The sequence below is a fragment of the Aquila chrysaetos genome, chromosome 8, assembly GCF_900496995.4.
Source record: "Aquila chrysaetos chrysaetos chromosome 8, bAquChr1.4, whole genome shotgun sequence".
In the NCBI taxonomy this organism is placed as follows: Eukaryota; Metazoa; Chordata; class Aves; order Accipitriformes; family Accipitridae; genus Aquila; species Aquila chrysaetos.
This window is the reverse complement of record NC_044011.1, coordinates 41,340,404-41,366,813: the sequence shown is the minus strand read 5'-3', so window position 1 is coordinate 41,366,813 and position 26,410 is coordinate 41,340,404. Positions and strand designations below refer to the sequence as shown.

Below are 26,410 nucleotides of genomic sequence, written 5' to 3'. Positions count from 1 at the left end.
GTACACTATAAATATAAGTTTTATTGATGTGTGAAATCCAACAAGTACAGCTGGCATCTCAGAAAGGCTGAAATAAGCTGCAACATCTCCGCCTGCTCAACAGCTCCTGGGGCCCTCCGGACACTGGCGAGCACCAGCAGCAAGCTGGGACCCAGGCACCCTGTCCCTGTGGGGCACTTACCTGAGTGTGTGGCACAGCGTGGAGAGCCAGCAGAGCCCTTCCTCCAGCAGCCCCGTGCTCGCCCCAGAGCCCAGGGGCTCACCTCCACCCTGCCTGGTTCCTGCCAGGCTGCAGCTGTGGGCAGCGGTGCCCTGGCCCTGCTTCACAGCCTCCTCCCAGCAAGGCAGAAGGACCTGGGCAAATGCCACCCGCACACAGCTACCACAGCAGAGCTACGGCTGTGTGAGCAGACTCCTTTGAGCTGTTATCTGCACCTTATTTTGGCAAATGGTCCCAGGAAAAAAGCAGCTCACCTCTGGTCACGTGGAAGCATGGGTTTCAACAGCTGCACCTCTCTGCATGGTCCACCCCCACCCTCTATCACACATGCACCCCATTGTACAGCCTCCTCTGCACGTGTGGACACGGTGAAGGCTGGAAAACCACAGGGTCCAGCGTGGCAGGGACACGTGCAGAGATCCCAGGCAGCTGTAGGCTGCCTGTGGCGCCAGGAGCTCCTGTGGCAGAGGGACAGGACAAACGGTGTCCACACACAGTGAGAAGGAAACACTGTTTTATTGCCTGATTTGAGAGAGGGGTGAAACCCTAGGAGAAGCCGCATTCCCTCCCTGTTCTAGCCCGGTCTGCCCTCCAGCAAACCCTAGCACCAGCTGGGTGATGATGCATTTGCTTTTCTTGTGCGTGTGACAAAGGTGGCCTGGACATGCGTGGAAGTGAGAGGCCACACCCCTGCCTGCCTGCCTGCATTCACAGCACACATGAGGGAGAGGCAGTACCTCATACAACCGAGCCTGTGGTCTGGAGGAGCCAGGCAAAGGGGCTGAAGCAGTTTCAGGTGGGTTGAGGTTCAACCGGTGCTCCCAGGGATCTGGAGCCAAAGCTTGAATCACATCCTCATCCATTCAAAGTGCATTGCAAGGGAAGGCAGGGGGCAGGAGGGGAGAGGAGGTGTGGGGGAAGAAGCCTGCTCTTCTCCATCACACTCCTCGTGATTATCCAGACGCGTTCCCTGGTGGGATTCCTGCAGCCAGAAGCACCCACGGCCCCACTCCCCTGCTCTGATAAAGTGCATCCTCGCTGCTGCGAGCCAGCCCAGCACGCGGGTGCTCTCCACCCACTCAGGACAAGGCAAGACCCAGCCTGGGCACCCGTGGCCCCACACCACAAAATGGCCAATGTTATTGCCAAGGGGTGCCACCACAGCCCGGCTCAGTGCCTATCTTGCCCTGATGAGACTGTCCCGGAGAGATGCCCGCTAGTCAGTGGGTTGGAGCAGCTGAGTCTTGCTCCACCAAGGGCCCCCTGGAGCAGGGCAGCTGCACCCCATCCCTCTGCTGTGCGAGGGCAGAGACAACCCCTCTCGCCCTGCTCCTGCAGGGCAGGAGGCCACCTGGGCAGTGCCGGGGCAATAAACCCCGAGTGCTCAACCCAGCCATGCCAGTCTGCGGGGCTCAGTGCAAATGTGCTCGGTCCCTTTGCATTTCTCTGTGCCTTCCACCACCTCTGGGATTGTCCTCGCTGAGAGGGAAGGGGCAGCGGATGGCCCTGTTCCGGCACCTTGGCTCAGTTCACTCCTCAGGCACCATTTGCCCTTGGGCACCACCAAGGGTGACTTTGCCCGGGGCAGGGTCTGCCAGACCCAGGCCCTCTGTGCCATGGGCTGCCCAGATCCCTCACTTATCACGGTCCCTTCATACCAACACATTCACTTGCCAGCTCTGCTGGGAGTGCTGGTGCCCTTCTCCAGGGTGCCTCGGGCCTCCTGCTACCCTGGCCATGAGGACGAGGGGCACCTGCCCTATAAATCCCACTCCCCACCGCCCTTGCCCAGCTCGGGGACACGGCCATCCTCCATCTCCAGGGCTTGCCCTGGCCCTCTGCCCCGCAGTGGCCGCGTACCTGGTCAGCTGGGACTCTGCAACCTGCACGGTCACTGGTGCAGGAGGCCCAGGCTGTGCTGAACTGTCCTGGAGATCCTGGGGGTGCTGCCAACTGCCCCATCCCGGAGAGACTGGTCCGAGCAGCCACCTGTGGAGCTACCTGCCCCGGCAGTGTCCCTCCAGCCACACTGAGCTCAGGCAGCCTGTCCCATGGGGTTTCTCTGCAAGGAGCAGCGGCCGACCAGCAAAGGCTTCGGCTGCAGCATCCCTGCACGTGGGGGACGTGGGCAGTGGCAGTCATGGGTACCTTCTGGTAGCCCCCTCTGATTCACACATGGGCCATCACTAGTCCGTCTCGTCCTGGTCCTGCTGGGAGTGGTGGTGGCGCTGGCTGCCACGTCACAGGGGTGTCCCAGGAGGCACCGTGTGCTGGGTGCAGACAGCAGCAGGACGTAGTGCTGGGGACGACAGTGCCTCTGGTGTGAGGGAAGCAGGACCCACCACGAGAGCCGCCACTGCCAGTGAGCGGGCAGGAGCTGTGCAATGCTGCACCATTGGCACCTCCCGCCATCTTGGTATCCACCCAGGGGAAAACCCTCAGCCCCGCAGTGCACACTCTCTGCTGGGCAAGGCTTAACTAGCCACAGCCGAAGAGCAGAACTGAAGTGGGGCATTGGTCCCGTCAGTCCCACAGACAGTGAGATGGAGAAGGGTGACAGCCCGCAGCTCCACCATCCCCCTGGCTCCCTGCCCATCCATCCACCTCGTGACAGAGCAGATGTGGGGACGATTCCCCACTCGACCGTGCTCCTGCAGCTGCAGTTGGCAGCGTTTTGCCCAGGAGACTGCAGCCCCCGAAGCTGGCACGTCTCCATTGCAGAGTATGGCATGGGGCTGGCAGTGAAGGAAGATCCAAGAGCAGAGGGGAATTTTGTGATGGACAGTGGTACATCAGACAAGAGCCCCTGGGGAAAACCCCAACGCTCAGCATGGAAAGGGCATCAGGGCATGTCCTGTTTCCAGACTCTCTGTGCAGGAGAGCCCCGTGGCTACAAGCTCTTCGCAGCAATGCTGTCCAGGCAGGGGAAACCCAACCTTGCTGAGTTCCCAACATCAGTGCTGCCACATGTCTGCCATCCACCTGCACGCCAGCCAGACCCTGCTGTGCAGAGGGGTCCCAACATGAGCCAGTAAAAGCAAAGAACAGTCTCAAGGATTTTGCTGATATCTGGCATTTGCCCTGCAATCCCCTGCTGCTCAGAGTGCCAGCAGCAGCATCTCACAGAATGCACTTGAACCAGGGCCCGGCATGCCAGGATGGGACAGAGCTGCCTTCCCCATGTCCGTGCTCACTAAAAAGCAGTGGGTTCCCATGTGCGTGGGTGACCAGTGCAGCCCTGCAACACCAATGCCAGCACACCCACAGAGACAGGCCTGTGCTATGTAGCTAAGCAGCATGCTGTGTTCCCAGCACAGCAGCATGTGCAGAAGCCCCGCCAGCTCTGGTCTCAGCTCTGTTCCTTTGGAGAGCCAGCGAGGTGTCAAAATGCCTTCCCTCCGCAAGGGGTGTGAAGGCAGGTGACTTTGGAGGAGCCACCAGAGACACTTGCCAAAAGGGACCTTTTTCTGATACCAGTCACAAAGTGCAAAGCCCTTCCCAGTGTCAGGGTCACCCAATGCAAACAAACCGCTCCGAGATCTCACCTGCTTTCCAGTTCTGGCACTGCTGGGACCGCCTTCTGCACAGTGTTACCCTGGGAGGTTTGCACTGTGATGAGGCCAGGCATCCCTGGGGCCGGCAGCCCCTCCTTGCACAGCCGGTGCCGAGCAAGGGCTCGTCCTCCCTGTTCTGCTGAGACAGCCACAGTTGTGCCAGGGGAAGAGGGGTGAGAAGTGAGATGGTGCAAGGGAAGGGCTCGGGGCCAGCTCTTCTCCTGCAGTAGAGGCTCCAGCTTTCAGCCGCCTGGTACTGGCAGGGTGTGGGAACCTAAATCCTCCCTGCTCCATGCAGCACTTGAAGGAACCAGTCACTTCCCTCCATGTTGGTTGATTTTATCCTCTTGGCTCAGACCCCAAAGACAACAGGGACTGAACGTGAGACTCCCCAGGGTCTGAGAATACTGTCCGATTCCCACAGAACCTGTTACATCCCCAGGTTTGAAGATCCCATCTGCCATCAGATGGCATCTGAGCAGAAGTCTGAGACAGAGCCCCAAGTCTTTCTCTGCCTGCTGGCTCCCTTTCCCCTCCATACAGACTGGGAAGCAGTGGGGTTTATAAAAAAAGGAAGAAAAGAAAAAAGGAAAAAAAAAAAGAGGGAGGATTTGTGCAGAAAGAAAAAGGGGATGCAGCGATTTCTGTGGCTATGGCAACAGGAAACACTAAAGCCTTGTGCAACTTGGCCTATTGCATCTTTGGGCTCTTCTTAGCACTGACACACATGCTGCTGGCCAGGGGGAGCAACGGGGCTCTGTGCTGCACTACCGATCCATGCTCTGCAGGTGTCTCCTCCCGGCTTCAGCCCCAGGCTCAGGCAGCACCAGGGCACCGAACCCCTCCTGCCTGGAGCAGCCAGCTCCTCTCCTTGCTTGGCAGACAGCCGCCTCCGCAGGACTGTCCCTGGTGTCCCAATGTGTTTGGCGGAGAAGGCCAGTGCCGTGCAGGGGCAAGAGGGGACCCAAGCGCCGTGGGGTTCGGTAGTCCTGGGGGAGAGGGTGGCACATGCCAGGGCTGTACAAAACTTTTGCAATGAAGAGTGTGTGGAAAGGTTAAAACAGTTCCGAGATGTCTCAAAACCCTTCTCGACTGAGCCAGACCTGGCTGGCACCTACCAACGCTTCCGCCGCGGTCCGTGACCTGCTAGGAGCACTGTGTCCATCTGCAGAACGTCTCTCACAGCAGGCCAGGCCCGGGAACGCCACTGGGGCCCCATGGCCCCTTTATCTCTCTGATTTGACTTTGTACCTGAGGACCAGGTAAGCCAGGAGCCGCAGGATGACGAAGAAGATGCCCAGGATGAGGAAGTCCAGGTAGAGCTTGGCTTCCTCCACGTCCAGCTCCTGCAGGATCTTGATGGGTTTTTGGAAAGGGCAGAAGTCCTCGAGGCACTCCAGGTCCTCACGCTCCATGGCATAGATGGTAAGAATGACGCCCTCGAAGCCATACCTAAGGCAGAGCACACCATGAGAGTCACCACGTGCCCCAGGCAGCCCCATTCTCTTCCCAGCCCATGGCAGCCCAGGGCAGGGAGCTTTTGACCAGAGTGTGGGGTCCCACCTGACATAGGAGACGTAAGAGCTCCACTGCAGGTAGGTGGGGATGGTCTTGAAGCTGACGAAGAAGCCCGAGAAGAGCAGGACGGGGATGGCAGTGACGGGTCCCACGAAGGTGGCCACCTGGGGAGCAGAGGCAACTGGGTGTCATGTCCCTGTCCACAGGTGCACCGCCTGTGACACTCACGCCTGCCTATGGGCAACACTTCCTTCCACCCCTCCTTGTCGTGGCAACTCCTGCGACTCTACTCCCATCTCCACATAACAGGCAAAGATGGGCCCCCATCTGACCTGCAGGGAAGTGGAAGCAGCTCCGATGAGAAGCCCGAGGGACTGGGCCACGAGAGCCGTGGCGGTGGCCAAGGCAGAGAAGAGGAGGAAGCGCGTGGCTTCAGGTGGCTGGCCCGTCATCCAGTACACGATGCTGCAGTATGCGATGGGACAGATCACCTGGAGAGGGCCAAGCAAAGAGACGGCTCTGCTGGACCCATGGCCATCCTCACCCCTCAGACACTCCCTGGGGGATGGAGGGCCGCAGGGACCCCTCCAAGGCCAGCCCAGGCTATTGGGGCAGCCAGGCAGTTGGCTGTGCCAAGGAAGGCACATCAGCATCGGGGCCACACTTTAGTCCAGCCAAAAGCTCACCTGGAAGGGCACATCTGCCATGGTCTTTGCCAGATAATAGGCTTTCAGGCTGTACCAGTAGTTCAAGTGCTCTCGCAGGAATACAGACATCTCCTGGGGGACTGCATGGAAACAAGGAGTTAGCAGCCAGCAGTGCCCTGGCCTGGGCTGCTCCAGCCCCCACTCCCACCTGCCCTGGTGCAGGCAGATGTGATACGGCCCTGGCACAGAGCACCAGGCAGCCTCCTGCCTGTTCCATGAGCGGGTGCTCCAATCTTCACCGGGGAAAAGAGTCAGTGACCAATGTGGGAACTTTCTGCATAGAAAAGTCAGCTTGGCTGGGGGCTTTTAGGCAAACTTTTTGAGGAAGTGAAAGAGGTGAAGCAGCTGAAAATGCAGCTTTACAGACATTTTCTCAGCAATAAAAAACTCCAGCATTCTGCTTTGTGCCAGCAAGTACATTATAGCCAAACATTAAATAAAGGGTAAAACTGCAATACACCCAAACAGAATTTTCCCCCTCTTCTTTGTTTCAACTTTTTTCCTTTCCTCTTTTATTTCCCCCTTTTGTCCAATTTGTCTGGCTCCACCATACACCGCCCAGCAGACACACTCCCACACAGATGGAGCACACCTCTCTGCCCCAAGGGTTGGGAGCAGTGAATGGGTGTTGGGGGAAGGAGCTCCTTACAGGTGAGGATGGTGGGCATCAGCGCAGCAAACATGAGGAATAGCATAGAGAAGAAGAGAAAGCCAGTGTTGTTGAAGACTTTGCCCGCGTCGTTGCCAATGTGCAGGTAGAGCAGCCCAATCAGCACCCCGATGCAGATGTGGGACATGAACCGCAGGTGGGTCAGCACCTGCAGGCAGAGAGGGTACAGTAGCTCAGCGAGGCAGGGCCTCATCCCTTGAGCATCCCAGGAGAGCAGAAGACAGACTGCCTGCTCCTCAAGGGTGAGCTCCACTCCAGCCCCCATTCAACTCCTGTCTCTGCCTGCCTCCAGTGACCGACAGGCCCCATCCCCTCAGCCCTGGCGCAGCCTCCCCTGCCCTCACCGTGTCCCTTAGGATGCAGATAAAGGTTCTCTTGAAGAGGATGCAGAACTGAGTTGAAGTGCTGGTGGCAAACGTGTGGCTCTCGATGTGGTCCACGTCCTGCAAGACCAATGGCAAGTCAGGGGACATGGGTCAAGTTCACAACATGTCTCCCTACTAGGAAGGCACCCAAATGCTCCCAGGGTGCCCCTTGCGAGCACCCCTGGTGAGAACAGGCACTGCCAGCTGCAAGCACAGAGCTGTTGCTCAAGACAAGCGGAGGCTGGCTGAACACCTCCATGCTCCCCACCGTGTCCAAGGGGCTCTAGGCATCACAAGATATCCATGCACTGTGGGGCAGGGAGGACTGATGTGTCACTGCGTGGGCACCCTGTTACCTGCCGCTCCCTGCCACCGCAGGAAGCTCTTCTCATCCCCACTCACCGTCACACAGTGTGCTGGGCATGACGGATCTGCCTTGTCGGGACTGCTCTTCTTCTCAGCCATGGTGCACATGCCATTCTGGACGGCGCGGAACAGGACAGGGTTGAGGTCCCCGTACTCTCCTGAGGCCACCTCGATAACTGTGGAGGAGGACAGGACCCCTGAGAGGTGCTGAGCCCACCCTTGCCATCACTTTGCTTGGCCTGCCCAGACCATGACCCCATGGGAACCCAGCACAACTCCCACCCTATGATGATGTACCACACGGCAGCCCCTCTCCCTGGGAAATCCAGAGGAACACCAGGTAGCCCTTAGGGCTTGGGCACTGGGTTTGGACCTTGCCACCCTCAGCTCCCCACCACAGCCCCAGGTGGGGCAGAGGCACTCACTGAAGTCAGCAGGGTTGTGGTACGTGGGGCAGTGGAGACCAAGACCCTTCAGGTAGGGGATGAGGTTGGTCACGACGCCTTTGAAGATGCACTGGCCCTGGCTCAGGATGTACAGCTGCAAGAAAAAGCTAGGATACGGCAGGTGCAGAGCAGCCAGGAGCACTGTCACCCGCTCCTACCCACCTCCCTGTCCTAGGGTGACACAGGGCACCCTTTCCAGACCCCGGCCATCAGGGCTGTGGACCACACAAGCCCCAGGTCTAATGCCTGCAGCCCATCCCTCCCGTGGCCTCTTTGCTGGGTCTTGAGGCCAGAGGGACCCCGCACCCCTGAAGAATCCTGTGTCCTAGCCCAGCCCAAACCTTGTCGAACATCTCAAAGAGCTTGGCGCTGGGCTGGTGGATGGTGCAGATGATGGTGCGCCCACCCTGAGCCAGGGATCGCATCAGGGAAACCACCTGGAAGCAGGAGGCACTGTCCAGACCACTGTAGCCACGCAGGATGGGGTGGAGGAGAAAGAGACAGCAGAGAGAGAAGGCAAGAGTTGAGAGGGGGGAGAAGTACATCCTAAAGATGCCCCCACTTGCCTCCCCTTGTGGGCACCCTCCTCTCAGATCGATGGAGAAGAGCATCCCTTTGCAGCCCCTGCCATGCCATGCCCCAGCCTTCTTGGAGCCCTGGTGGGCACAGTCACATCCCACCCTCAGGTCTTGCAGCCCTGCTGTGCTCCAGAGGGTGCCGGGTACCCCGGTGTCCCCCAGCAGTGCAGGCAGCGCTGGGGAGCCGTGGACCCTGTGGCCTCACCTCGTGGGCTCATCGAAGAACATGACTGGAGGATTGTTCACCAGCTCCAGGGCGATGGCCAGGCGCTTGCGCTGGCCCCCTGACAGCGAGATGGTGCGGGTGTAGGAGCACTCCAGCAGCCCCAGAGCCGTCAGGATCTCGTTCACCTGTGAGACAGCCTCATTCACCATGGGCTCCCGTGGACTCTCACCCCATCCCTGCCACCTCCCTTCAGACCTCCATCGCTGGGAGCCCCTCAGCATCCTCTGGTCCCCTCAGGGCCCTCCCTTCCCTATTGGCCCCATCTTGGGGAGAGATGAGGGGGCCTGGGCCCACCTTCCTCTGCACTTACTAGCTCCTTCTTCACCTCCTGCTTCTCACTCAGCTTCAGGTTAGCAGAGACCTGCAAGGGAGAGGATGGGCAGGGAGACACAACTGTTAGGTGTAGGGAACAGAATCAGCTGCACCATGGGCCCCATTCCTGCCCGACCGAGGGCGGGGAGCAGTGGCTCAGGATGAAGGGAGCAAGAACAGCAGGATTTTGTTCCCGTGTCCTAGAGCCCTTGGAAATGCCTGATGTCAGTGTGGGCTCAGTGCCCAAGGACGCAGTCCACAGGATGCCCCACAGAGCCCAGCAGGCTGCCTGGCTCCTGAATCGCTCACCATCATAGCCTCCAGCACAGTGAGGTGTGGCAGGAGCATGTCATCCTGCATGATGTAGCAGGACATCTTGCGGAAGGTACGCAGGTCCCGCGGCCGGCCGTTCACCAGGATCTGGCCCTTCATGCCGGTCTCCCTGTGGGAAAGCGGCATGGGGGAATGTAGCACAGGACCCCCAGCCCTGCACCCCCAGATCCCCTGGCTTCCCCCCAGCCTCACCTGTAGCCAGCCAAGATGTTCATGAGTGTGGACTTCCCGGCACCCGAGGGCCCCATGATCCCAATGAGCTCCCGCTGGCAGAACTTCCCGGACAGGCATTTGAGGAGAGTCTTGTACCCTGGAGGGACAGAGCAGCACAGGTTCGGCTTTCCAGAGCAGCAGCGCTACAGGGACTGTGATGCCATCCTAGCACCTGGGGGAACCTCAGGACCTCCATGTGCTGTGCCAGGGGCTGCGTGTGCCTGGAGTCTGTCTCCATCAGCATCCCCAGGGCTATAGCCACAGCACCTGTCCTTTCCACCATGATCCCTGACCCTGGTCCTTGGCTGACCCCACCGGTTTCCAGTGCCAAAGAGGCACATGCCCTGGATCACGGCAAAGATCAGAGAAGTCCTGGGTCAGGGCACGTAGCTGCTGAGGAAGATTACCAGGCTGTGACATTGGTCCTGGTCATGTTGCCAGATCCTAGTCCCTAGGGCCGATGGAGAGGGGCAGCAAGAAGCAGGGTAGCATGGGGCAGGCAGAGTCCCCAAGACCGCTGGATAGCTGTTGCCTTCATTGACATTCATGCTGTGACACCCGGCAGCAGCCACTGCTAATCAGACCTGGAATTATCTCTGCTTTAAACGCAGCCGATTAGCATTTTCTGGCAGAAGGAACACGATGTGTCGGGAGTAGGGAACAGGCACAGCCTCGGGCTCTCAGGAGCTGCCCCCAAAACACAGCCGTGGCAAGACAGCAAGGGTATACAGGGTGCTAGGACCATGCTGAACCACGGACCAAGTCTGAGCATCTGCCTACTGGAAATACGCGCCCCCCCCTGCACCCCACGGTGGCAGCTGATGTCGGGCGAGAGCAACGCATCCATTGCCTGCCCACAGGCTGGGGTGACACTCAGGGCCAGACCAGCTCACGGTCCTAGTACCACACTAGGGGGGCAGCCCCTCCGGTTTGTCCATCCCCAGGACAGGGGGTCCAGCGTCCGGCACCACAAGCTCCCTCTTCACCCCTCAGAGTCAGGAGCCCTGCATCCAGGAGCGGGCCCCGCTGGCAGAGGGGCAGCGAGGGCCGGGAGGGGAGGGCAGAGGGCTGTGCATGATGACAGCAGAGCAAGCATGCCCAGCAGCCCCTGTGGCGCATGCCGGCACCGTGCACTCGGCTCCGGCACCGTGCATGCTGCTCACGTCGGCGCCACTGCAGCTTGCGCAGCGGTTACTCGCGTTCATTGACTGCCAGTAACCTCCTGCTTCAGCAGAGCGGGGCAGCCCAGCCGGATCCTGCGGGCTGTGGCCAGAGGCACCAGGAGCTCCCAGCCAGCTCATCCACCTGTGCCTGGCCTGGGGGAGAGGAGAGTCCCTCCCACCGCCACCCCGCGATCCCAGCACCCCTTGGCATGCTCCTATCCCAGTCCAGCTGCCCAAGCCTTTCCCCCTCCCTCCCTGCGGGGCACTGGCCCACTGGCAAGCTACCGCACACTCTGCCCTGGGGAACCCACAGTTGTGCCACGGCTCCTCCTGGGATGCTTCCTCAGCATCCCGGGCAAACAGGCAGACCTCATCCTGGGGGATGTCAGGGCTGGTTCCGCTGTCTTTCAGTGCCTCAGTTTCCCTAGCCGCAGAGCCTGGCTGGGGACAGGGTCAGAGGCCTCATCCGGCACTCCTGGCTGGCAGGGCACCCCGCTGAGCAGCCCTGCGCCCTTGGTCTGCTCACCCCAGGCCCCCACTCATCTCTGCCTGCCTTCAGCTTCTGCAGATCAGCTCCCCCTCCATCTCATGGGGCTGCCTGACTGGCATCCCATTAACCGAGAGAGCTAATTAAAGCAGACTACCACCCACCATCTGCCATCTGCCTCCCCTCTCCCCTCCCTGAGCTCTTGGCCAGAGCTGCACACAGGAAAGGGGACCGTGGCCTCAGCTGCACAGGGAGCCACTGGAGAGGAAATCCCCTGCAAACCACGCATATTCTCCTTGCCAGGCTCTGGGCTGGGGCACCCCTTGGGGTCTCCTGCTGTCAGCACATCACACACAGCCGTCATACCCCAAACAACAGTGCTGGGTAAACTCATCCATCCTGGCTGCCCCTGAACCAGGAAATCTGCCCCATGTCCCCCACATAGCCCTGGCCAAAGGCTTCCCTAGGACGTGATCTGCTTTCCTCTGGCGTTACACAGCAGAGGCGTGCAGCAACTGCTGTGGGACACGAGCCTGCCCTCCACCCATGGGTGCCCAGCAAGGACAGCCAGCCACAGCATGGCTGCAGACAGCACCCGGCACTCAGACAGACCATGGGGCCAGACAGCCCGACCACCCAGCCAGGCCCTACTGCTGCAGGGGACAGCAGGGCGAGCAGCTCCAACATCTCCCACTGTGGCTCCCTGTGTGCAGCCCTGCTGCCATGCACTGAGGCAAGCTCCTGCTGGCAGGCAGAGAGCCGAGGCACTCTGTGCTTGCAGAGGCTGGGGCTGCCTGGAGCAGGAATTGGCAGAGAAGCGATGAATCCAGCACAGAGGCAGATGCTGAGGACCTGGGTGAGATCGAGGCATACAGAATGGGAGAGGGGTGTGATAGCTCCGCACGTCCCCTCCTATGCCCTTCTGCAGCCAGCAGCTCCTACCTCTCTTCCTCCACCAGGAGCCTTCACGAACAGAGTAGGACAGGTCAATGAACTCGATGTTGACAGCCGAGCGCTTCGGGAGGTGGGAAAACCTCTGGGCCTCTGTGATGTGGTTCTCCACCTTCTTCAAGTGGGTGGTGAGGAGGGGGGCATCTGGGGGGCTGGCGTGGCACACCGTGTCCTCCAGGGCAATGGAGACACATGCAGGATCCATTCCCTTCTCTGCCATCCTGCTGCTCTGTGGGAAACACACAGGGATCGACTCACAGTGGGCCCTTCTCTCAGGGCCAGAAAACGCAGGGGCCAGGGACCAGCCCATAGCAAGTCCTCTCACACCCTTTCCTGCTGGCTCCAGGCCCCACTGCCCCCCTCCATCCTGTGATATGCTGCCCAGCTGTGGTCTGGCACCCACAGCTGGATGGAAGGATGGACCTGGCCAGGGCAGCCAAGCCTGCATCGAGGGGCTCACAGCAAGGAGCCGCTGATCAGCTCCACAGTCAATGATTCATGCACCTCCTGCAGCTGGGTCCAGCTCTGACAGCAGAGCTGGCCCGCTGTTGAGCTCCCCCAGCCTCACTGCTGCTGGGCTCCCTGCCTTGCTCCTGTCTGCCACGGTGGGTGCAGGATGGGAGGCGGGAGAGCTGATGTTCTGCCCTCAACAGGGGACACCCAGCTGTGCCTGGATGTCCCCAAGGGCTCAGCAGGAACTACCCCTGCCTGGCCTGGCTAGGGCTCTGGGGACACAGGTATGGGGTCCCAAGCAAGCAGACTGCTCCAGCCAGTTGCTTGGACAAAGCATGCCATGCCTCACCCAGGCTCCTGGGGCAGAGGAGTCCTGGCTAGATTAGACGCCCAGCTAGCACCCAGGGTCCCCATGGACTTGCTGGGACAGACTGTATAGAACAGGGAGGGGGCCCTGCTAGTGCCAGTCCTTCTCTGCCTCCCTTGGCTCGTTACACCTTTCCGGCTCTTACCAGCACAGCCTCAGAGACTAGGCCAGTACTTAACTGGGGCTATTGCATGATGCTAATACACACACCTGCCCGAATGCTCTCCTGCTGGGCAGGAGCATCTTCTGCCTGCAGTCCTCCCCACAGCCGGCTGCAGCACTCCTCACATCTCTGCTTGGCTTGAGGACTCTCTGCGGTGCTGGGGGTGATGTTAAGCCAAGCAGGGTGGGGAGCACAGGTCCCACTGCATCACCAAAGACTGGGAGGGGGTTGGGGATCCCCACAGCACCAGCAAAAGGAGCCTGAGCTGTGCCTGAGCAGGCTGGGCCCAGCACCCACGTCGTCTCCAAGGCTGGGGTCCTAATGCTTCGCTAACCTACATTTTGCTGAGGCGCAGGCTGCAGGCGGCTCCTCACTACAGCTGCAATGAACACACACAATCCCCTGAAAGGGGAAGCCGGCCTCGCGAGGAGCTGCGCCGAGATCTTCCCAGCCCTCTCCCCGTTGCAGACAGATGCCTTTCAGGGCTGGAAGAAAGCCAGCCCCAGCCCCAGCCCCAGCCCCAGCCCCAGGGAAGAAGAGATGGGAACGAGGGCTGCGGGATCCCAGCGCTCAGGTTCCCCTCTCAGCAGCCGCGAGCTCTGGGACGCGCTTGGCGCAGCGGCTCCGCCGTGACACGCAGCCCCGGGGTGCGGGCCGGCGGCAACGGGGGGCTCAGGGGGGCACCGGGCAGAGACCGCCCTCGGGCTCACCTTGACTCCTTCGGCTGGGCCTTCCAAGGAGCGCTAAATCCCGCAAGCCGCTCTCCGCGGCTTAGCCCGTCCCCGAGGCGAGGGGTGGGGAAGGCAGCTTTGCCGAGGATGCTCGCTCTTCCTTCATCCCGGCTCCCCGCCGGCCCCCCTCCATCCCCGGCCGCCGCCGAGCGCCCCCAGCCCCCCCACCCGGCCAGGGGAGCGGGGAGGGGGGCTCCTCCGGGGAAGGGGTGCCCGCAGGCTCTCCCCGCAGGCTCACCTGGCAGGCTACGGGCGCGGCGGCTCCTCTCCCCGCCGGCAGCGGCTGCGTCCCCGCCGCCGCTCCGCGCCCAGCGCCCGGCCGTACCTCCGCCGCAGCGCCCTCCGCCTCTCCCTCCTCCGCAGACAAAGGGGCGATGCCCGCGGCGGGGGCTGGAGGTGGGGGGGGAAGGACGGCACCGGGCGCCCCGGCCGGGCAGGGAGCGGCTCGGCGGCAGCCCGCCGGTGCTCAGCGCCGGGACCCAGGCTAGGCGCTGTCCCCGCGGGTCCCCAGCCGGGGTCTCCTCGCCATCCCTCCGCAGGGCTGGGCTGGGCTGGGCGGTGGGCGGGCAGGGCGGGAGGGGGGCTCTCTGACCCCAGCCCAGCGGTGGCTAGCAGCCCCCCGGGGAGCCCGGCTGCTCGGCCGTGCCCCTCTCCGCCAGCTTTGTCCCCGCTGCTGCTGCTGCTGCTGCCTGTCGGGGCGACAGGATGGGCTGCCCAGGCAGGCAGCACTGCAAGGCAGCGAAAAATCTTCTTAAAGGGACCGGCCCTATTTCCTCTCCCCGTAAGCCAGAAGGCCCTGAGCATCCCCAGCGCACAAGCCTGGGGTTTGCCAGCCCTGTGTCCACACAACTTCCCCCCCGCCCCCAGCACCCCTCCCAGCTGCCTGCTCCCGATCACATACGAGGCAGAACCCACAGCAGCTCCTTCCGTTGCCACTTCAGCCCAAAACCCCGTGAGCCCAACGCTCCTGCCCGGAATGCTTCTGCCCCCGCTCAGCCCTGCACTGACCTGGGACAGGGGCCGCACCACCGTGTAGCCACCCCAATGGGGGCACAAGCTGGGTGAAACCGGGGCTGCAAAGCAGAGCACTGCCAGGGAAGCCCACACCAGGCACTGAGAACCGGGGCTGGTGGGGTTACACCTGGCTGCAAAGGGCCTTGATAGGAGGGTGCCCCCCGCAGGGCTTTACCCCCAGCACACGCTCCCCTTCTGCGGCTCATCACACGGGACCTGCCATCCCCCTGCACCTCCACCCTCTGCAGCACCGCGCCTGGCTCCATCCTCGCTGTTACTCACACCTCTCACCCACCACAGCACTTAAACGTGAAAGACATATGGAAATGAGTGGCACTAACAAGAGTATTAATTAAAAAACCATCTGTTGAGCCAAGGAAAGCTTTCCCCTCCCACAGCCAGCCTTGGGCAGTGATTTGGCTCCTCGGTGGAGACTGTGGGGCAGGGCAGCCCACAGGCTGGGCAGGGAGAGGGCACAAGGAGGTAGCCATCGAGCCAAGCTCCACCTGGAGGTCCTAAGTCATCTCCTCATGGAGCGAAAGGCACGCTGGACATATCCAGTTTGCTCTGCGTTCAGCACGCTGGCTCCCATTCCCAGGGCACTCACTGTTAGCAGGTCTCAGCCCAGGCCCCCTCTGCGCAGTGCAAAACAGCCCTGCTTCCCTGCAGGTGGGCACAAGCAGGGCCTGGGAGTGAACCCCCTTGATGCTAAAGCCCCTTCCTTCTCAACTGCTCGAGGCTGGGTCAGGAGCTCCTGAGACCAAGCTGGTGGCCATACAGAAACCAGCAGCTGCTGCAGCATCCCACTCTAGTCATTTCAAGGTGGAAGGCCAGCAGGGATGGGAGTCCAGTGCCCAGAAAGGCTTGGTGGCCAGTGCCATGGGCACATTCAGCATCCATCTGGTCCCCAGCTAGAGCCTTCCTACAGTGGCCTTGACCATGGCTGTGTCCCCATGGTGGCTCAGATGTTCAGGGCAGTATCAGTGGCAGAGGGAGCCTGTCCTGGCTCTGTCACCTAAGCCCGAGGCTCCAGGGCAGAGCAGGCAGCAGAATTTCTTTGCATGACTGGAAAACCTGTGTGATTTCCTGTAAACATATTTTTAATTACCCATGGTGGTGCTGCTGGTCCTCCAGATCCCCTGGCAATCCCATCACATGTGCTCCAGACGACCTTCCCCTTCCCTGGGCAAATAAAAATTTTAGCTTTTCCATTGCTGCTTCAGAGGGAGCCACGGCGGTCCCCAGGGAGCACAGGGCTGTTCCTGGCTGGAGCCAGGTACCACCATCAGCATGAGTGCAGCCCACTGAGCATTGCTCCAGTGAGAAGTGAAGGGCCAGTGGGGAGAACAAATAGTTTAGGGAAAGGAGCGTGGTCAGAAACCCACTCCTGAGAAGAGAGGTGGCATAGCACAGGGTTACACTCTGCCTGACAGCTGCAGCAAGCCCAGAGGGCAGATCTACCTCTCAGCCCAGGGCCTGGCCCATGTGCAGGAAATATCTGGCAGCGAGAAATCACAACCTGCAGCACAGATGGGATAGATACTCCTGCAACAGGCACAGGCATACATGCTACCTCCCCCCTAAAAGGGGATATGAACCTCCCCTAGGAAGCAGCCAGGCAAATGGAGGCCAAGACACCAATGATCCCAAGCCGAGCTACAGGAAACACGTGCAGCTCTCCAGTGCCTGCTGCTCACAGAGCATCTCCTGCCGCTGGAGACTCAAGGGATGGGGCCAGGCAGGGAGGCAGCCCTGAAAGACAGTGAGTCCAAAACATCTCCTCTCCTCTCAGATGAAAGCCTTGGGACAGACGGAGCTTATGGAAGGAGCGCAGCAATGGAGACACATGGCGAAGGGAAGCAGACATCCGGGGTGGAAGCCTCCCTTGGCGTGGGGCCAGCAGCCACAGCCCCAGACGGCCCAGCTCTACCCAGAGGAAGCTGTAAGGAGAGCAAGAGCAGCAGATTTTGTGCTGTTTGGCAGTCCCCAGCTCTCACTGCCAGCTCTTCCCACAAAACAGTGAGACAGGTGCTTACCAAAGGTGGGCAGCCGCTACCAGGACTTACCGCATGGGACGTGGCAGTCGCACTCACAGATGTCGCAGCGCAGGAACCAGCGGGCCCAGCCTGAGTACTTGGTGACACAGGCTGAGATCTTGATGCAGCCACGGTTGAGGAAGGCCCCCAGGTGGGCCTGGGTGCTGCAAGACGAAGAGCACCTCCCGGTAATGTCCCGCTCACTGATCTCGATCCGACCTCGCAGGCAGATCCCTGCAAGAGCAGGGCCAGAGCATGTCACAGGGTGCCCACCAGCCCTACAGCCCTCCCTCAGAGGGCTGGGGTAAAAGAGGAATTGGAGACATGCCTGTAGCCCTCCCACCTGCTCCCCATGCAGACAGTGTGCGCCGTCAGGCTCAGTGTGATGCCCAGTGGTACTCACGGAGGCAGGTGGGCTTGGGGGTCCAGCGTCCATTGGACTGGCAGGCACTGGCCGGGTCCCCCAGCAGCAGGAATCCAGGCCGGCAGCTGTACCGCACCACTGAACCGACCCACCAGTCGTTGCCATACACCACCGAGTTGAAGTCCGCTTCGGGTCGCCCACAGTTCACTGGGGACAGGGAGGTTCCCATGGGCATTGCAGGACTAGCAGCCTGTGCTGCCTGCTTGGCAGAAAGGCAGCCCAAGGGGATGCACCCAGACAAGGTTGCAGGTCCTGGGCGAGGACCAGGGTGCTGGGTGGGATCTGTGGGTGCCCCAAGCTGCGTCCCCTTGTGGCCCGAGGACTGGGCTGCTGGAGAGACTCCACACACGTGTGCATGGCACAAAACCTGCCCTCCCGAGGCTGGCTGTGCCAAGCCCTGCAGCCTTCCCCAGGGTCCCCCCCGGTCTCCGTCCTCTGGCTGTACCTCGGCAGAAGGACTTGTAGCCCAGCCAGCAGCAGCTGCCGTTCCCGCACTGGCTCCTCTTCAGCTCCTTGTGCTTCCCCTTGCAGCCCCCCACGCAGATGGGTGCTGTGCCAGACCAGTAAGTATCCAGGTCTCCTGGGACCACAGGGAGCAAGGCAGAGCTGGGCTGGGACAGGGAGTCGAGGACCATCCTTCCTGCCAGCTGCCCAGCCCGCAGAAACCCACCGGGAGGTGGTACCAGCCCAGCGAAGGCTCATCTTGGCCCACCCCCCGGACGCCTGCTGTGGTGAGGCGTGCATCTGCTAGCGGCCCCCAGCTCTCCTGCAAACCAGCTCCCGCTTCCCCTGTGCCAAGCCTCAGCACAGGGATGTGACAAAGGTCTTGCTCCCGGCTGGGGAAGACCGGTCCAGCCAGGTGCTCTGGGGCACCCTGTAAGCCCCTCTTCCTCCTGGTGCCATCAGCTCTGGGGGCACCCTGTAAGCCCCTCTTCCCCCAAACACCCTGTTACCTTCTGGGTCCTCGCAGGAGACCAGCATGGCCAGCACGGTGAGGAAGAGGAGGCCCAGTCCCATAGTGCACACTCTGCCCTCCTCCCCTTGCCCCTCGAATCAAAGGCCCCCTCTCTGCTTGCCCAGGAGAAAGTGAACTTGGTTTCCATACACACAGGCCAGGGGATGCTGTAGGACATGGGAGAAGGGAGGAGACATTCCCTTTAATGCCAATCCTCTCCCCAGCAGATAATCTCTGGCAGATTACCCTCCCTGGACCCAGTGTTTAAAGGGACAACTCCTCCCAGTCACCACAGCCTCACCTGCACTCCCAACACCTCGCACTTACGTTGTGCAGGAGCACCATAGTCCAAGATAATGCAGGCACAGCCATGGCTTTGGCAGCAGAGCCCCAAGGCCCATGTGTTGGAAAGGGGGCCAAGCTGGAAGTGCTGCGAATGCAAACCTGGCTGGAGGCCCTTCTCTCGAAAGTATCCTTGGCCCAGCTCTGCCAAGTACCAGGGAGCAAGGGCAGGGAAGGCTGGGCAAGGCCCGGCCACATCGCATGCTGGCAGCCCAGGGATGCTCTCCCCAGAGCTAGCAGCATCCTCCTGCAGTGCATGCTTCAGGGCTGCTGGGACAGCCAGCTGCCTCCCATCTTGCCTCACCCCGAGAACAAGGTGCCCATCACGCGGCCCTAGCTCCATTTCACTGGCCCATGGGAGGCACTCTGCATGCACACCCCTGGAGAGAGCAGTATTGGAGTGCAGAGGTGTGCACTGCCCTTCACGCATAGATCCAGCCCCAGGAAACCTTCCCACACAGCCTGCAGTGGGCAGCTCTGCCCACTTCATCCCTGCTCCTTACCCAGCCCCTGAGTATGGCAACTGCAGAGCATGCTGCCCCTCACCCAGGGTGCAGGCCTGAGCGGCTGCTCTCATCGCCCCATCCCAAGGGCACAGCCACGAATCACACCCACAGTGTAATTAGAAAGTGAGCAGATGGCCAAGGGTTTAGTATAAAGTGATTTCCTCCATTAACCTGGAATTCCAACAGCTTTTGCTGAACTGCTTGAAAAAGGAGATGGGAAGAAGTCAGCGTCCAGCTGAGGAGATCAGCAGGGTGCCTCCCTGACTCCAGCTGAGCACACCACCTCCACACACAGGGCAGTGAGGGCCCGAGTTCACCTCAGTGACACCAGCCTCACATTGTTCTCATCCAAATCACTCCACAAAGGGCAAGTTGGCTCTGCTCACAAGCCCAAGCTACTCTCTATATTCAAACAATGACATTGCAGGCAGCTGACATTCACACCCTGAAGGAGGCAGCAAAAATCAAGCCCGCATCAGAACAGCAGGGAGCAAGAGTGCCAGAGTTAAACCTGGCCTTCCAGTGCCACCTCTGGGGACGTGGAACAACACGCTTTGCAAGGCAGTCGCCAGCTGCACCAAGTGGCAACACATAGGACGTGTCCAGAGATCCTGGCAGCTCTTCAGCGCCCACCTCCCACACTCCAGGCTCTAGGCAACTCGGTCTCATTCTATCACCACAACATGCCACAGCTGGCAGGGACGGGGCTGAAACAGACATCAGACACTGGTTGGCCTGGCAGTCTGACTTTTATTTGTCTTGCCAAAGTACACTTTGCCCAACCAGAAGCCCAAACCCCAATGTGGGGAGGAAACCCAGGGAAGGACAAAAGCAGTAAGAAGCTCCCAATCCCTCAGCACTGCAGGGAGCAGTAGCCTGCAAGCGACAGCACCTCCACGCTCTCCCACCAGAGATCAGTGCACTGTAAGGGGATCAGTGGTGCAAAGACCACCAACAGCACCAGCTGAATGACCTAGGAAAGATGATGTGCAGGGAACTGCTGATGAAGGCAGCAGCAGAGCCGTCCCTTGGAGAACAAAGTATGGATGGGGGAGAACAGGCCTGCTAAGGGCTACACATCTCTCCAGGGAAGAGGCTTCAGCTGCAGTGTCTGCTCAGCACATCATCCTGCCTGGGGAGATCCTAGCTGAGGACCAGGCTCAGCAAAGGCTGACATCTTAGCTGCACAGCAGCAGGGACCATACCACCAGTGAGTGACCCAGAGGGGAAGGCCTGTGTCAGGCAAAGGCCAACCCTCCTGGAAGGGTGGGAGAGGCTTGCTAGTCCCTAATCCCCCAAAGGAGGAGACAGACAGCTCTCTCCAGCTCAGATCACTTGACCCACAACTGAGAGAGACCTGTCCTTCCCCTCTCCCCATGCTGACCAGAACCGGCAGCCAGAAAGGCTGGGGCAGCAGAAGGGGAATTTAGCCAGCTGCAGATAGGTGAAGACAAGCCCAGCCCTCTCCCGCAAGCCCTTCCCAACCTCCCCCACTGGCACATCCCACAGATGCCCAAGTTTTCCTCATGCAGAGAGGCAGGTGAGCACCTCACACAATCTGGATGCCCAGCTCCTCAGCCGTCTTCTGCAGACGGTCCATGACATTCTCCTCCAGCTCCATAGCCAGCCCGCCGGGTGCTGACACCTGCTCCTCTGAGGATGTGCTGGCCGTGACGTAATACACAGTCTCACTCTCTCCGTGCTCATTGGTCCGGTTCACCACACGGATGATGGGGTTGGCGAGGGTGCCAGGTTCTTGCTCGGATGACAGCGCTGCTCCCAGGAAGGCACTCGGCCGTGCTGGCTCAGGGTTGTCAGCAGAGCAAGGGGCCAGGCGCAGTGGGGCCACTTGCAGCTCAGCAATACTGTTCTCCACCAGGGGAGCCTCTGCCGGGGCCTCCAGAATGATGCCCTGCAGGTTGCCCTCACCCTCAGACAGCACCACACACTCAGTTGAGCCATCCAGTGCCTCCCCTTGCTTCTCTCTGTCCTTCAGTAGCTGCTCTGTCAGCTCCACGCTCTCGTAACGCACCAGCTGCAGCCTCATGTAGCCATCCTCATGCTCCTTGTACCTGAGCAAAGATAGGCATGGGTGATGGAGCCAGTCACACTACAGCCCCTTCCCAAGAGACAGGTAGTAGCCTGAAGCAGCAGCCAAGGAAGGGGCACTATATTCTAGGTTTCAATGCCCAGTGCTACATAGATGATACCGGGCAAGTAAGATAAAAACTCTTCAACCCCTATCCCTAAAAGCACATCCATGTGGCAGCTTCTGAGCCTTCTGCCAGGCTTCTATCACCTCCCAACCCCATCTCCTTCCACCACTCTGTTTCGCTGGGAGCATTTGAAGTCCATCCTCTTCCCCTCCCAGCTTTTAGGCTCTGGAAACCCTCTGGAGTTTCCTAAAGAAAATGCAGCAGAGGCATCTGTCAAGAGATTGATCTACAGCAGCTTTTCCTGGAGTGGGACACCTGGACCTGGCCCCTGCCAAGCTCAGAAATGTCCCACCAGATGCAGCTGTGATGGCACCGCTGCTAATCTTGCCCCTAATCTCAGACCCACTGCTGGAGCTGCCACCCAGCACTGCTCTGTCACTGTGCCAGATCCCACCGAATGCTTGCTGCCCAGTGTCTCCCAGCCACTGGGAAATGGGTCTTGAGCACATTACAGGCAAACATCAGAACCCAAGCGCTGCCAGGTGTCTGCTCCAGCAAGACACAGGATGCAGCTCCAGCGCTCTCTTGCGCTAGAGAGGAGATAGTGAGGAGCTAAGGATGGGCAGTACCTGAAGCGAGGATGTCCCGAGGGCCATTTGAACTGGTGTTTCTTCCTGAGGTGGACAGTGAGGTTGTTTCCACGTGTGAAGCACTTGTCACAGACATGGCACTTGTACCGGGGCTCTGAGTCACCCTGAAGGGCAGAGAGAGCGATGTGAATACCCCATGAGCCTGATCAGAGGGCCTGGTACCCATGCATGTGCATGGAAGGAGGAATCAGGTTCTCTGAGAAGACTGACATGACATATCATTGCAGCAGTTAAGAGAGGAATGCAACCTGACCTCACATTCCTACAGCCCTGGTCAGCCTGGGGCACTTGACATGACTTTAGCTTTTTTCCTCATGCTTCTGTACAGCATGTTGCACTTAGCAGTTCTCAGCCTCATTGGGAGAGAGTACACAGCAGAATAGCCCTCTGCTCCCTTCCCACCTCATGGACTTTCCGGTAGTGCAGTTTGATGGAGCAGAGGGAACGTGCAGTGAAGCTGCAAGCCTCAAACTCGCAGCGATAGGCTGGCTCTTTGCTGTGCGTGTCCAGATGTTTCCTCAAGTCAATGAGATTCTTGCAGCTAAAAGGAAATTATAAGGGAACAAGGCTGAACACTGTGTAGCATGCACACACACGCGTGCCTCTGGGTGCTTCCCCGTCAGCAGTCTGGGAAGACGGAAAGCCCTGGTCCTCACCTGTAGTCACAGTAGTCACACTTGAACGGCCGCTCCTCGCTGTGCCGAAAACGAATGTGATTGCGCAGGGAGGAGGGCAGCGGGCAGGTCATGTCACACAGAGGGCACTTGTAATGGTTCACTGTGCAAAACAATGAGTGGAAAACATTACCACAAAGCAGGGGAAAGCACACACTCTTCAGAGCCTCAGCTGGGAGAAGAGGCCTTTACTCACCATGGTTCCTCATATGGTCACGGAGCAGCCTCTCTGTGGCAAACCTCTTGGAGCAGTGAGAACACTGAAACCTCTGCTCTGCAGCACGAAGGCCAGGGAGAAAAGGGAGGGGGCGGTGAGAAAAGAGATCAAAGCAGAGACAACAGCACAAAAAGAGGGAAAAAGAGGTAGTTACAGAGAGCTGGGAACCCTTCTCTCCAGGCAGACACAGCAGACACTGACTACAAAGCCAAACAAAGCAAACAAAAAAAACCACTTGCAAAGACCAATCTGTCTCCCCTTCGCACAGCCTCCTTGGGCTGCCAGTGCAGGAACTGGGGAGCAACCATCACACACGCATCACCAGCACAGCACAAGGGAACTCAGCAAGCAAATCCCAGTGCTGCTGCAAGTGCCCAGCTGCTGCGTTTGACTTCAGTCCTGGGTCCCTGCAGGAGGAAAGCTCTGGCTGCAGCAGTGTGAGACCTGTGCAGCCTTGTCAGCCTCCAAACCTCCTGCCTCTGCAAGAAGACACTTCTCAGAGATTCATCAGTGTCTGAGCTCCCAGTCGTCAAAGCAGCCAGACCGTTTCCAAGCACACCCATGACTTTTGCTTGCAGAGAACAGGCAGCTCTAGCAAACCAAATGGCCCAGTCAGAAGACCGCTCACAAACCACTCCTTCCCCACCCGCAGGAGCTTACGGTCCAGTGCAGTCTGACGGCGGATGTGGTCGAAGAACTTGGTGTTGTTGGCGAACATCCCCCCACAGGTAGGACAGGCCACCACCTTCTCCTGCGTGTGGCTGCGTAAGTGCTCCCGCAGTTTGCAGCGTCCCTTGAAGGTGCAATCACAGTCTAAACAGAAACAACAGAATGCCATCAAGATCCTTTGCACATGGGCCACGATCCACAAACTGACTGAAAGGCAGGCTTCTTGCTTGTGTTTTGGCTAACAAGGATCAACTCCCTGCTCCAAAAAGCCCACAAAGCAAGGTCATAGCAGGATGAGATCGCTAATGTACAACTGGTGTGGCCCCCCGCCCCTCCACCACAAGCAGCTACGGCAACTGCACAAACACAGGAGAGAGAAATTATTGGGAAAAAAAATGAACTGGAGTCTTTTCTTCTAGGTACTAATTAAATATAAATGAAAAGTTCAATATCAAGCACTCAGCTGGATCCCCTGAAGGAGATTCTACAGAAACATTTCACTGCTACGACCATGCACACATATTTTTGAAGTTCAAGAGGCTCTCTGGAACCCTGCCAAGGAGCGCAGAGTTCTCCCGTACAACGTTTGCAATTCAGCCCCGTGCAAAGCACTCTAGAGAGGCCCCCACTAACATGCACCCACTAACCTTTCCAACCACAGAGGACCACGTGGTTCTCCTTCCCTGATGCCTTGTACTCTGAACAGAAGCTGTGATCCTCCACATGCCGATAGAACCACTCGGGATTATCAAATGATCTCTGTTGGGGAGCAAGAACAGGCAGAACAGGGTGAAGAGATCAGCACGAGCTGGCCTCAGCCAGAGCACAACAGGCACTTTCACACAGGTACAAACACAGCCAACAGGCAGGCATGCAGGCGAGCTGCAGAACAAAAGCAGCTCTCCTTCCCTCGGCTGCCACGTCACAGATAACCCATAAGAAAGTGAAACTGCGTCCCCTGTTCTCACCTCACAGTACTCCCACAGACACAGAAAGTTCTCCTGGATCTCAGGGATGATATTGCGGCTCTGGAAGTCCAGCTGGCAATGGCTCACATCTGTCTGGCTCTGCAGGGCCTGCAGCCCCCACTGCTTCAGCTTGGTGTGGTAGCAGTGGAAATAGACGTGGCGAATGAGGTCAGCTGAGCTCTCTGGGGAACAGAAACCGCATTCCTGCCACAAACACGTGTATTCCTCTGCAACACAAACAGGAGATATACAGGCCATAATGGTCTGACGGAAACTCTCCAAGTAAAGCTCAGGTTCCCGCAAACAGAGAAACACCACAGCTTTTTTCACGAGATTCCAGTCCTGCAACAGGCAGCACTGCTCTCCTCCGGGAGAGGAAGATTCTCGCACAACGAAATATCTCAGAGGAGAGGGCGGGCTCGCGAGCCGCAGCAGGTCGAAGCTGCCAGCTGCTTACCGAGAGGGTCCATCTCATCCCGGTGTTCCCCGGGAAGGTGCTGCTGCAGGTGCTGGGCCACATGCTCGCAAAACTCCTCCATCTTCGAGGCCACGTAGGTGCACGCCTCCCACTCACACTGCAGCACCAAGGCCCCCTTACCGCCGGCCTTGGGGGGCGGCATGGCCGGGGCCGCCGGCCCCGAAGGGCAGAGCGGAGACGCCGAGGGTTCCCCCTCACCGTCGCCGTCACCCCGCTGCCCGAAACCGGCCCGGGCGCTGTGTCCGGCAGGCCTCGGCGAGGGCAGGGGCGGCCCCGCGCTCCCGCAGCAGCGGCCGGAGTCGGGGCTGAGCTACCGCGGCGGGCAGACGCCCAGAGGCACCGACCCGGCGGCGGAGGGGGAACCGGGAAGCCCGGGGCGGGGGGGGGGGGGCAGAGGGGGGCGCGGGAGACCGCCCCACTCACCCTCCGTCCGCCCCTGCCCCGCCGGGGGGCGCCGGAGCCCAACGGACCGCGACCGCCCGCCCGCCCAATAGCAGCCGCCCCCCGCCAAACCGCCGACCAATCCCCGCGGAGGAGCCGGCGGCGGGCGTGCAGCGGCCGAGCGGGCCCGCCGGGAAGCGGCGCCGGTTCACAAAGGTTCCCGGGTCGTTTGGGGCTGAGCCCCGAGCCCAAACCCTTGCAGACAGCCGCGGGACCGACTGGCGTTTGGTTTTGGGAAGCCGGGGCCGCTTTCGTTATTTTAAGATTTGGCACGGGTCCTGCTTTGCGGTGGTGGAGCGCGAAGACCGGCACAGGCCACGTAAGTTAATTTCAGGTGCCTCCAGAATCATTCCGTGCCTAAACAAGAGAGTCCTCACAGTGCAAAGACTGCAGTCGAAATCCATGCAGCTGGGCACCCCGGCCAAGTGCCGAATACAAAACCCCTCAGTACTGCAGTTCCTGCTGCGAGATAATGCAACATACTCTCTTTACTCGGTAACGAGAGGACAGATTGAAATGACAGCTTGGATTAAACAAATATACATTGACTATGACATCTGCTGTTCCAGACTTTTGTAACACAAAATGGAGACGCAATTCTCAGAAAGTTTGCTTTGGCGCAGGTAAATGCCATGCTAAACCCAAATGGGATTGTATAAAATGTGCCACAAAGCGTGCCTTGCCAATACACAATTGCTTCTATAACTCCTGTCATACACGCCGGGTCTCTCCTCCAACGTGAATGGAAAGTGCATGCCCAAATTCACTAAATTATATAGAAAATCTGAGTATGATGCTTTTTCAAATGAAAATGTAAGGTAGGAGATGGATCTCATCTAAAAGAAGGCTGGCTGAGTTTCTATTTTATCTCTGTTTATTTGTTTTCTGCAGGACCTCTTGTTTTCAATGTAATTATTTTGTAACCAGTACAGAAAACACCTGGACTGGCTAGGCAGTGCAAAGCTATTAGCTTGAATGGGGCTGGGATTTAACTTGTATATCCTAACCAAAGTATATAAATATCTGGCACAGCGGACAAAACTATCTGGGAAGCCTG

At 59.4% G+C, this 26,410-nt stretch overlaps 3 protein-coding genes across 6 annotated transcripts; all 3 read right to left on the bottom strand.

Moving 5' to 3' along the window:
* Nucleotide 1: 1 nt before the first annotated feature.
* Nucleotides 2-14,279, bottom strand: ABCG4 (ATP binding cassette subfamily G member 4). 2 transcript variants are annotated; one of them, XM_030022458.2, is made up of 15 exons: nucleotides 14,062-14,279; nucleotides 12,101-12,338; nucleotides 9,488-9,605; nucleotides 9,272-9,404; nucleotides 8,961-9,011; nucleotides 8,630-8,775; nucleotides 8,188-8,311; nucleotides 7,826-7,940; nucleotides 7,437-7,576; nucleotides 7,014-7,112; nucleotides 6,649-6,817; nucleotides 5,979-6,079; nucleotides 5,625-5,783; nucleotides 5,338-5,456; nucleotides 2-5,226 (listed from the first exon to the last, which is right to left on the bottom strand). In XM_030022458.2, the coding sequence occupies exons 2-15, from the start codon at nucleotides 12,327-12,329 to the stop codon at nucleotides 5,001-5,003; spliced, it is 1,929 nt and encodes a 642-aa protein (XP_029878318.1). In that variant the 5' UTR covers nucleotides 12,330-12,338; nucleotides 14,062-14,279; the 3' UTR covers nucleotides 2-5,000. The 2 variants fall into 2 exon arrangements, with proteins under 2 accessions (XP_029878318.1, XP_029878319.1); XM_030022459.2 differs by having other exon boundaries at nucleotides 12,101-12,333; nucleotides 14,062-14,176.
* A 1,639-nt stretch (nucleotides 14,280-15,918) lies between these two features.
* LOC115344692 (complement receptor type 1-like) lies at nucleotides 15,919-18,441 on the bottom strand. Of its 3 annotated transcripts, none has more exons than XM_030022462.2 (5): nucleotides 18,251-18,441; nucleotides 17,743-17,908; nucleotides 17,277-17,444; nucleotides 16,904-17,107; nucleotides 15,919-16,777 (listed from the first exon to the last, which is right to left on the bottom strand). In XM_030022462.2, the coding sequence occupies exons 1-5, from the start codon at nucleotides 18,428-18,430 to the stop codon at nucleotides 16,764-16,766; spliced, it is 732 nt and encodes a 243-aa protein (XP_029878322.1). In that variant the 5' UTR covers nucleotides 18,431-18,441; the 3' UTR covers nucleotides 15,919-16,763. The 3 variants fall into 3 exon arrangements, with proteins under 3 accessions (XP_029878322.1, XP_029878323.1, XP_029878324.1); XM_030022463.1 differs by having other exon boundaries at nucleotides 17,743-17,877; nucleotides 18,251-18,369; XM_030022464.1 differs by lacking the exon at nucleotides 17,743-17,908 and having other exon boundaries at nucleotides 18,251-18,364.
* Nucleotides 18,442-19,830: 1,389 nt separating this feature from the next.
* LOC115344691 (histone H4 transcription factor) lies at nucleotides 19,831-25,368 on the bottom strand. Its single transcript, XM_030022460.2, has 9 exons — nucleotides 24,892-25,368; nucleotides 24,435-24,661; nucleotides 24,114-24,225; nucleotides 23,458-23,610; nucleotides 22,777-22,854; nucleotides 22,563-22,683; nucleotides 22,309-22,447; nucleotides 21,886-22,010; nucleotides 19,831-21,172 (listed from the first exon to the last, which is right to left on the bottom strand). Exons 1-9 carry the CDS (start codon nucleotides 25,052-25,054, stop codon nucleotides 20,650-20,652), a joined length of 1,641 nt encoding a protein of 546 aa, XP_029878320.1. The 5' UTR covers nucleotides 25,055-25,368; the 3' UTR covers nucleotides 19,831-20,649.
* Between the last annotated feature and the right edge of the window lie 1,042 nt (nucleotides 25,369-26,410).

What these genes read in the sequence shown, in the direction of transcription:
- ABCG4 (XM_030022458.2), bottom strand. Translation starts at nt 12,329, where the DNA reads ATGGCAGAGAAGGGAATGGATCCTGCATGTGTCTCCATTGCCCTGGAG. An exon ending in TGGCAGATGTGCCCTTCCAG is followed by an intron (nt 5,784 to 5,978) that starts GTGAGCTTTTGG and finishes GGCCCTCTCCAG; the next exon opens with GTGATCTGTCCCATCGCATA. An exon ending in CTGCTTCCACTTCCCTGCAG is followed by an intron (nt 5,457 to 5,624) that starts GTCAGATGGGGG and finishes TCTGCTCCCCAG; the next exon opens with GTGGCCACCTTCGTGGGACC.
- LOC115344692 (XM_030022462.2), bottom strand. Translation starts at nt 18,430, where the DNA reads ATGTCCTACAGCATCCCCTGGCCTGTGTGTATGGAAACCAAGTTCACT. An exon ending in CTACAAGTCCTTCTGCCGAG is followed by an intron (nt 17,445 to 17,742) that starts GTACAGCCAGAG and finishes CCCTGTCCCCAG; the next exon opens with TGAACTGTGGGCGACCCGAA. An exon ending in CCCCAAGCCCACCTGCCTCC is followed by an intron (nt 17,108 to 17,276) that starts GTGAGTACCACT and finishes CTGCTCTTGCAG; the next exon opens with GGATCTGCCTGCGAGGTCGG.
- LOC115344691 (XM_030022460.2), bottom strand. Translation starts at nt 25,054, where the DNA reads ATGCCGCCCCCCAAGGCCGGCGGTAAGGGGGCCTTGGTGCTGCAGTGT. An exon ending in TGTGACTACTGTGACTACAG is followed by an intron (nt 22,448 to 22,562) that starts GTGAGGACCAGG and finishes ATTTCCTTTTAG; the next exon opens with CTGCAAGAATCTCATTGACT. An exon ending in ACTACCGGAAAGTCCATGAG is followed by an intron (nt 22,011 to 22,308) that starts GTGGGAAGGGAG and finishes TCTGCCCTTCAG; the next exon opens with GGTGACTCAGAGCCCCGGTA.